The sequence below is a fragment of the Salmo trutta genome, chromosome 13, assembly GCF_901001165.1.
Source record: "Salmo trutta chromosome 13, fSalTru1.1, whole genome shotgun sequence".
NCBI lineage: Eukaryota > Metazoa > Chordata > Actinopteri > Salmoniformes > Salmonidae > Salmo > Salmo trutta.
The window spans coordinates 20,483,531-20,493,166 of record NC_042969.1 but is presented as its reverse complement, the minus strand read 5'-3'; the positions used below and the strand labels follow the sequence as shown (position 1 = coordinate 20,493,166).

The window sequence follows — 9,636 nt, the reverse complement described above, 5'->3', positions numbered from 1 at the left end:
TCATATTGTTTGTATTTTGCCTTCAAACAAACATGCCCCCCCCTCCACAGGTCCTACTCGAATAAAATACATCTGTTACGTTTCTCAATCTGGCCAATCTTTATAACGTTTAGATAAGAGTGACCACCAGATGTCACTATAGTCAATCATGTGCCCTATGCATGTTTCAAGAATTTACTTGAGTTTAGACTAGTACACAGATGCACCATTCTCAGGTGGATGTTTTCATGTTGACAATCTTCGACTCAAACATGCTACATAAAGAAACCTGTCTTCCTAGGTGATCCCATTTGACGCCTATAAATATGCAAATACACACCATTTTAAAAACATTGTTGATTGAAAGAAACCAGACAAAGGTGATTTTTTTGCAAAATTATTATAATAAACTTTATTTGTACACAAAGTGTAAATAGACATTTCCATCTGAAAACATACAATAAAAATAATCTCTCGAAAGGCCACCAATCCTCTGCATCTCTACTGGTTTCTTCTCACACGCTAATGCTGCGTTTGGACAGGCAGCCAAATTCTGATATTTTTTTCACTAATTGGTATTTTGACCAATCAGATCAGCTCTGAAAAAGATTGACGCGAAAATATCTGATTGGTCAAAAACTATTTGAAAAAATAAAAATCAGAATTGAGCTGCCTGTCTAAACACAGTCATCCACTCACACAAAATAGTTTCCACAGGTGACCGCTATACAGTACATTACATTGTGCCCTAAAGGATCCAACTGCAGCGTCGAGTCAATTATTCAAATCCTATTACAGTGCAAGTGTGATCTGTTCATTAGTGTGGAACTGAATCAGAATGGACAGACTATATAGGCTCCATTTCTATGGGAGACCAAGAAGAAAACATCTGGATGTTATGAACAAAAACCATTAAAGCAGAAACACCTGCTTTGTACATGATTAATGTACAATATTTAATTCAGCCAATGGTAGAGAACAAATGAATGCATTGTCTAAGTAGTAAGGGAAACAGAAGCAGCAAAATATACATTTGCCAGCTATGAGGAAAGCACATGGGTCCCTCCTTGATTCCCTTTACAGGTGTGTGGGTATTCCACTGGGCCAAATCAAACGCGTCAGAGAGCGTTCGGCCTACACCCATGAAAGACGATGTGTGAAGGATTTTCAGAGGGCCTTCGGCAACTCAACTGGCCATAAGTTCGGGAATGTATCCTGCCGACAGGAGTGTCCATCGCAAGCAAACTGCATTATCATTTTTATAGTTGTAGTAGCGCGTTACTACCCGGATTATTAGAAAGCGGCTATTACAGTATGTACATTCAAAAATCATCATGTCTTAGCCATCTCCATTGTGTTTCTGGGTATACACATTTACCCACAGAGTATGACAGGCAGAACAACATCGTTGTCCTGAAATTCTATATATTGTGAGCTTGTCAAAGTTGCTCTAGCATTACACTAATGGTAAAATTGATCCTTATTAATCTATAGTCAGCCAGTGATATGAAGGGCCCCTAATGTGGCCCCTTTGAAGGCAGAAGGTTCCCGTGGGCTCGGCCGGGGTGTAATGTGAATATGATGATGAATGCTGTCAATCACACACGGAACACCAAGAAACTTTCAATTCTCCTCAATGAGGTTCAAGTCCAGTTCTGTGCAGTCTCTCTCAAACACACTCTGCTGCCCGGCCTCTTGCGAACCCATATTTATGTTTTCCTCTTCCTCACTTTCACTCAGCGGTCCAATGCTGGTTCTTCCCAGGTCTGCAGGGGAGAAGGCTCCTCTGAAGTCCCCTGGAACAGCCGCTCCACACACCAGGGGCTCCCCACTGCGAATCTACACACAGAACAGAAAGAAAACACTTAATATCTTCAGCATTTCCCAGAAAAACAAGTTTATCCACACAACTCAGCTTCAGCTGAATCTAATAAGCTAACACCCATGAAGGCAGATGTGTGCAGGTATTTCAGGAGGGCCTTCTGCAACTCAACTAGCCATACTCTCTAAATAGTGAGCTTGTCAAAGTTGCTCTTACAATACAATAATAGTAATATTGAGCCTTACTAATTAAGGAACTTGCCAAAAGCTTCTAGTATGTTTGGGGTTATTCAAAACACCATGAGTGTAATGCTTGTCCTCCAAATTCTATTGGTTTTCAAATCAACATTTTATTGTCCAGCAGCCAAAGGCATAATCCTAGCCATATTAGTAACCTATGCTAGTTAATGCAGCTTTAGAGCTCCCCTTAATTCCGAATGATTATTTTCAGTCCCGTCACATGAAACCGTTTTTGCATGTGATGTGCTTTTGAGAAGTGTTTTCCCGCTAATTTCATTTTGGAACATTGACAAAAAGCCTACAACCATGTGCACATTGTTGAGCTTATAATACAATGGGAAAAAAGTTACACTAAAAACGGTCTGATCAGTTACATCAGCCTCATCGCTTTTTTAAATTGGCAGTGGTTGGTTGGTTTTGAACCGTAGACAAAAACAAAAAAAAGTATTTTATAAAGCAGTTCCTTGCATCATACAATGTAAAAAATGGTGTTACAGAATTAAAAACATATATATATTTTTTTAAGTCCTACTTGTCCAAAGGGCATTTTTTTTTTAATATTTATTTTATTGTCAAGCCGTGGTGAGAATATCCACCTTACAAATGAGACCGGCCTATGCAAAGCATACGTAAATGTATCTGTACATGTACTGGCCACGAGCCCCCCATTCATCCTGCTCCGAGACACCAGTCAGAGCCAACTCTGAGCTCTCCCTTGGTCTTGTTACACTAGAAAGGCAACCATTTCATAAATCACAACCCACCATCTTAAAACATGACACAAGGAGACACCGCCAGCTAGCTGCAGACCCAGCAGCTTCAGTCACACCCCCAGAAGGGCAAACAAACCAACCAGGAATGAGAAGAAAAAATAAATAAATACACCAGTGCGAAAAAGTGATGACATCACTCCCCAGAGCAGGAAGTCCGTAGCAGTGGTTAAATATACATGGCTGGGGTGGTGGATGTCCATAGTGGCAAGACGTTGGGCACTGACACATTAACCTCGTCCCCCAGGCTCAATTGCTACCGCATATAGAGAACCTGGTAACACTGCGATAAAGTGGGACTTGAAAGGAGCGTGGCTTCAAATAAAGTCAGGCAAGGGAAGGACCCTGCTACAGCTGTATTAGAGATAAAACTGAAAAATTTAGAAAAATCACCAAATCAAAAGAAAAATGTTCCATCACATTGACCATATTTTTGCAAAGGCCAACTGATTCGGAATTCGGGTATATAAAGTTTGTATACAAAAACTACTTCTAAGATGTGTACTTTCAGATTTTACAAACTCACTTCTTTGTTTAAATCACTTGCGCGTCCAAGTCCACTATGTAAGGGGAGGTTCTAAAGGGTTACGCTAGATGGTGGACTGAGACCTTAGCTCATTCAAATGGGTTGTTTCGTCCACTCCTGCCATAGACTTCATTCAAGTCCCTTTCTGTGGCGCTGTTGAAACCAGACAGTTCGACAGAGCCGGCTGGTGGATGAGATCAGGCATATATCAACGATTGGACACACAGGAATGCAAGGGTCAGCCCAAAAATACACACACGGATGGTCAGGGCAATGAGGTTCCATGGCCAGGCAGCACAGTACCGACAATGCCACACCCTGAACCCAAATCCAGACTAGTCCGGTCTGGCTGGGACAGGAATGTGAGTGCAGTAGTTCTGGCTCATGAGGGGAGGTGGGGGAGTCAGGGAACCAGTGGCCCCACTTCTCCTGGCTAATGAGCCCAAGTTCCCCACAAACACTCTGGTCTGTGGGGAGAGAAGCAGGAGAGCTGAGGGGCTGCTTTAGGCCCCCTGCTACTCTCAAGCAAATGACAAAAGTTCTCTCTGCCTCAAGGACAACTATGAGCAGTTTCTACCAAAATTATGCATTTTGTGTTGTTTTGGATCCACTGCATTTCTGAATAGGCCTTTGTTGTACATCTCATCAAGCTCACCGGAGTCATCTTGCTGAAGTCCAGGCCAGGCCTGACGTAGTAGGGCAGGGTGTCCGGGTCATGGCGTCTCTTCAGGCCGGGCTTACGCAGGTCACAGGGCTGAGAGTGGCAGCGTGGGAGATAGGGGGGTAGGTCGCGCCTCGAGGATGACGGGGAAGTGCAGGCTGAGGAGGGAAAGGGGGCCGGGGGCTCCATCGAAGGGTAGCGTGGGACTAGACCAGGAGAGGGGGAGGGCCGGACTGGCAGGATGTGCACAGGGGACAGGGAGAAGCGGCGTTGCAGCAAGGGCCGACAGGAACCCAGCGAGGCGGGGGAGGAGGAGCAGGAGGAGGGGGCAGGGAAGAAGCCAGTGCAGCCCCCCCTGGGCAGATCATTATTGTCCCAGGGACAGCCCCAGGGGAGAGGGGAGTCAGGGGACATGGCCAGGCTGAAGAAGGTGGGGCTGGAGGAGGAGTGTAGAGAGGAGGTGAGGGAGGAGCTGGGGCCTCGGAGGGGTACGGAACCCACCAAGGAGCCAGCACCCATGCAGGCCACACCCCCTCCACTGTGGCAGCGGCGCTTGACTGGGGTCCATATCTTGGAGGCACTGGGGCGCCAGGGGCTGCGGCAGTGGGACAGGTCCTCAGGGACAGACAGGGAGCGACAGTGGCGTTTGGGAGGAGGCGGTGGCGGAGGAGCTCTCTGCAGGGACATGTCTTTCACAGAGGTGCTGGGGAGAGGGAAAGGTGTTCCCAGTGGGTCCAGGGAGGACAGGACAGAGGAGGCATCCTGCAGGTGGGTCTTGGAGGATGGAAACATAGACCAACTGCTCTCTGGAAGTGAAATAAACCAAAGATGGGAATCAAGGTAGGCCCTTCCCCCAGTTAATGATTGAACCCGATCTTTGAATGAGGCCCTTAAATTAAAAAAAGCTTCAGGAATTAAATGGATCCTTACCTGGAGTCAACCCATACCCGCTCCAACACACAGTGGGGCTGGAACCCACTTCAGGCAATGACTGAAACACAGCAATGAAGAGGGGATTTAAAATGACTAAGGCAACCATTATGGCAAAGGTAATTCCTTATGGAAGAAGTGCTATACAACAACCTGTGTGTCACATGGCATGCTTACCACATTGAGAGAGAAAGCCCTGTGGTAAGGGGGCTCCTCCAGATTCTGTTTGCGGAGTTGCTCTGTGATGAGCGTCACCATGGCGGCTCGCGGAGGCCAAGAAAGAAGGGAGGAAGGGGATGGGGTGTTTGTCAGGCCGTCAGACTCCTGGCGAGGTATGTGGCGTCCCCTCCGCACCTCAACCGGCCAGACAGACCCTTCCAACCTCACTGAATCACGATCATAATCATCTTGTTCACCTCAACTGAAGAAAGGACAGCATTTAATAATGAGTAGTAAAACGCACTTTTTCACACGACTCATTTTACCAGGAAAATCATAGCATCAGATAGAGAATTATTTGGAGCATGAGTCAATTTCCCCAGAAAAACAAGCCAAAGGATTTCCCAATTTATTGCCCATCTTCTAATCTCTTGGCTGTGCTTTGGGTCCTCACAGGAAAGTGTGTTTAAACCTAATATAAATCATTGTGGCATTACTTAGTCTACTTATTAACTTAGTCCTCTGAAAAGAGGTCAAATAATGAGGTTGCGAAACTCATCGGCACAGGTCACTGTAAAAACATGCAGCTCTGTTTACACAGTTTTGGTGAGATGAGAAAACCCCAAGAAGGAGTTAGAGTGAACGCCTAATGAGTGTGTTCTGCAGACCTCCCAGATAAGAGCTGGGCAATATCACAGGCTAGGAAACTGACTAGCCAACCATCTGCTGCCTCAGAGATGGAAATTATTCAAAACACAGATGGAGAGTTTTGGGAGAATAGCCTACTACAGAACATTATAGTTCAGTGAGTTCATTTCAACAATGAGTGATAAGAGTGTGCCACTGTAGAGTGCTATGAGGAGAATGGAATGGGGAGGGAGAATGTGGAAAAGAGGGGGAGGAAGTGTGGGAAATTGAGAGGGAGTGGGGCCAAAGGCACACTATGCCTGCACTGTGAGAGACACAAAAGGGGGAAGAGAAAGTGGACAACAGGACAAGAAGAAGCTTAAAATTACCAGAAAACAGAACAAACAATATGCACACAAGGAGCACAGCACCAGAGTTAAACAAGGTGCCAGTTCATGGAGTTCACTAACACATTCCACACCATGCATTTTTTTTGCACGCAAATACCAGAGTCGGTCAGCTTTTAAACAGATGTAACAGTAATTGGAACTAGAGACACACCCTATAGGGACAAACTGACTCTGCTAAGGCCTATACAGTCCCACACCAAATAAGACCGGTCCAGATACATGCTTGACAAGTCATTCCAACCTTTGAACTGTTCTGTAAATCTAGATCACAATGAAACCAAAATCGAAGGGCATCTATAAAACTAGCACTTGATAAACAGCTTCTGTTTTCCAATGTAGTCATCTCAATGTATACTGAAAAAAAATATATAAAAACACAACATGCAACCATTTCAAAGATTTTACTGAGTCCGTTCATATAAGGAAATATGTCAAATGAAATTAATAAATGATACCCTAATCTACGGATTTCACAACTGGGAATACAGATTTGCATCTATTGGTCACAACAACAAAATTAGGGGCGTGGATCAGAAAACCAGTCAGTGTCTCGTGTGCACACCATTTGCCTCGTGCAGCACATAGAGTTGATCAGGTTGTTGATTGTGGCCTGTGTAATGCTGTCCCACTCCTCTTCGATGGCTGTGCGACATTGCTGGATATTGGCGGGAACTGGAACATGCGGTCATACATGTCAATCCAGAGCATCCCAAACATGCTCAACGGGTGACATGTCTGGTGAGTATGCAGGCCATGGAAGTGTGACATTTTCAGTTTCAGGGAATTATGTATAGATCTTTGCGACATGGGGCCGTGCACTATCATGCCGAAACATGAGGTGAAGTAGCCGGATGAATGGCACAGCAATGGGCCTGAGGATCACGTCACGGTATCTCCGTGCATTCAAATAGCCATCAATAAAGTGTAATTGTGTTCGTCGTCCATAGCTTATGCCTGCCCATACCATAACCCCACCACCACGGGGCACTCTGCTCACATCAGAAAACAGCTCGCCCCCGCACAACGCCATACACAAGGCCGGTTGGACCTACTGCCAAATTCTCTAAAACGACGGAGGCTGCTTATGATAATGAAATTAACATTAAAATCTCTGGCAAGGAAAACTTGGCGTTACAATGTATTATATCACGAGTTGGAATTGTTTTGATAATGATTACATTGTTACGATTTGTCATCTACCGCATATAGGTATTTGTTTGACTTTGTTTCATCCAACTCCTATTGATGTTTATTGTGGCAAAGCAGAAATTCATTATGATGCATAATGCATTGTTGAGCATGCATGTCCTGTTTACAATAGTCTCGTTTCCTGACTATACACACCCTACTACATAAAGTCTAAGAGACATTCTGGAAAAATATATATAATATTAAATCAGGCAAGAACTCTGGAAATTCCTGCAGTCAAAATCAAATGTTATTGGTCACATACACATATTTAGCAGATGTTATTGTGGGTGTAGTGAAATGCTTGTGTTACTAGCTCCAACGGTGCAGTAGTATCTAACAAGCAAAGTTGCTTAGGAGCTAGAAGCTGAGCTGCCATGTCGGTCGGCGCCATCAGCATGTCAATTGCACACTCACTCAACTTGAGACATCCGTGGCATTGTGTGGTGTAACAAACCTGCACATTTTAAAGTGGCCTTTTATTTCCCCAGATCAAGGTAAACCTGTGTAATTATCATGCTGTTTAATCAGCTTCTTGATGACACCTGTCAGGTGGATGATTATCTTGGCAAAAGGAGAAATGCCCAGGGATTTGTACACAAAATTGGAGAAAAATATATGTTCTTTGTGCGTATGAAAATTCAGGGATAATTTATTTCAGCTCATGAAACCAACACTAAATGTTGCAGTTTAGATTTTTGTTCAGTGTAGATGACTAAGTGCAAGGTCTCTTCCTGGTTTTGGGAACTATGGGGAGTTACTGTTGCTTTAAGTGCTTAGGGCTATGTGGCAAGATAGTGCTACCCACAATAAAATGTTCTAAATGCAGACTAGTCATCTCACAGAACTGACTTTGTTTGTAGGTGAACCATCACAAATAAAAATTAGATTTCAAACCTGCCAAGCAGTTACAAATGCCATTGACTAAAACGTGTGTGGACATTTAATCGATTTAGAAAGTTCGGGTTAAATGGCACGTGTTCCACTCACTGACTAAACTTTAGAGTTTAGTTAACTAATATAACGTTACTGTTTAAAAACACTTTATCAAGTTCTGGCAACCCAGCTAGCAGGCAACTGTATTGGGATGTTATCAAAGCAAAGAAAGTCTCAAATCAAAAATAAGAGTGCTTGGTAAACCGACTCTTGCCGGAGACTTCCAGTAACGTTAGCTCAGTTCTCAATATTCTGATCTAGCTAGATTATAGTTAACGTTGGTTACTAATGTAAATGTCAGCTGGCTACTAGGCAAGCCAAAGCTACAACAAATGTGATGACATTGGATTGTTGCTTGCTATGAATAATTAGTAGCAATATGGCGAGTTAGCTAGTTTACAATCAACTTCCAAGCAAATTAGTTAAGTTGGTCATCATTACCCCAAATACATCGCTAGCAGCTAATGCTTGCGGCAAAAGGCATCTGACAATGATTAACGTCACAGGTTGCAAGCTGTGACAAACTAACGTTAGCTAGCTAGGCTGTCCGTGTTGGCTTACACCTTTCATATACAGTCACTGGTATCACCACAAGCATGTCTAGCTAGCTATCCAGGTAACAGTAGCTAAGCGAGCAAGCTAACTCTAGCTAGCATGAACAAGCAGCAGCCCGTGGAAGTGACCGTCCTTCACGGTTACTGCTAGATGTGCAAGTTTGTCAAATTGACGTCAAAGGTTTATTTTAGTTAAACCTAAGCCCTTTCCTAAGTTTAACCCAATTCTCCAAACCGGTTAGATTAATTATCCTAACCTGCTACGAATAGTCAATTCTGACATAAGGGTTTATGTCTAGATGGGATACAGTTTATCATTCAGCTGTTTACTAGCTTTCTAACTATGTTATCATGCTTACATATTTAATTGTCAAAGTACCTGAAGCCATTTACCTAACAATATAATACAATTATGTTAATTATTGACAGCAAACCCAGATTGTGCTTTGAAAACGAGCTAGCTCGATGATGAAGACGAATTTACCTGCCAACCACGTCTCCTTAGCAACCGAAAGCAGCACCGGACAGAATAAGGCATTGCACCGAATATATAGCCATAGGAAGAAACCAGTAAAAAGGGGTGGTTGAAACGTCTAAATGCGTGTATTTTTATTACACCAAATATTTTGTATCGCAATCCATCTATGAATTAACTCTATATCTTCTCCAAAAAATGTAATTACATCTTCAACTTGAGAAACGTTCTGCTTTTGAAAGTACCTAGCGTATAAGCACATCTATCTTTGGTATAACCCTCCGGGAGGCGAGGGCGATGTTCTGGAAAACAAGACAAAAATGTTTTCTTAAGAAAAAAATTAAGATCAAAACATTGAGT

At 43.6% G+C, this 9,636-nt stretch overlaps 1 protein-coding gene across 1 annotated transcript; it reads right to left on the bottom strand.

Annotated features, from left to right (window-relative positions):
- Positions 1 to 363: 363 nt before the first annotated feature.
- On the bottom strand, positions 364 to 9,392 carry LOC115205422 (protein FAM53C). The gene is made up of 5 exons (XM_029771393.1): positions 9,286 to 9,392; positions 5,105 to 5,348; positions 4,928 to 4,988; positions 3,992 to 4,803; positions 364 to 1,818 (listed from the first exon to the last, which is right to left on the bottom strand). Exons 2-5 carry the CDS (start codon positions 5,183 to 5,185, stop codon positions 1,603 to 1,605), a joined length of 1,170 nt encoding a protein of 389 aa, XP_029627253.1. The 5' UTR covers positions 5,186 to 5,348; positions 9,286 to 9,392; the 3' UTR covers positions 364 to 1,602.
- Positions 9,393 to 9,636: the final 244 nt, after the last annotated feature.

Bases quoted from the DNA above. Each gene is read 5' to 3' on its own strand.
- LOC115205422 (XM_029771393.1), bottom strand. From the start codon at position 5,185: ATGGTGACGCTCATCACAGAGCAACTCCGCAAACAGAATCTGGAGGAG. The intron at 4,989-5,104 runs GTAAGCATGCCA...GCTGTGTTTCAG, and splicing joins GGGCTTTCTCTCTCAATGTG to TCATTGCCTGAAGTGGGTTC. The intron at 1,819-3,991 runs GTGAGCTTGATG...TTCTGTGTGTAG, and splicing joins ACTTCAGCAAGATGACTCCG to ATTCGCAGTGGGGAGCCCCT.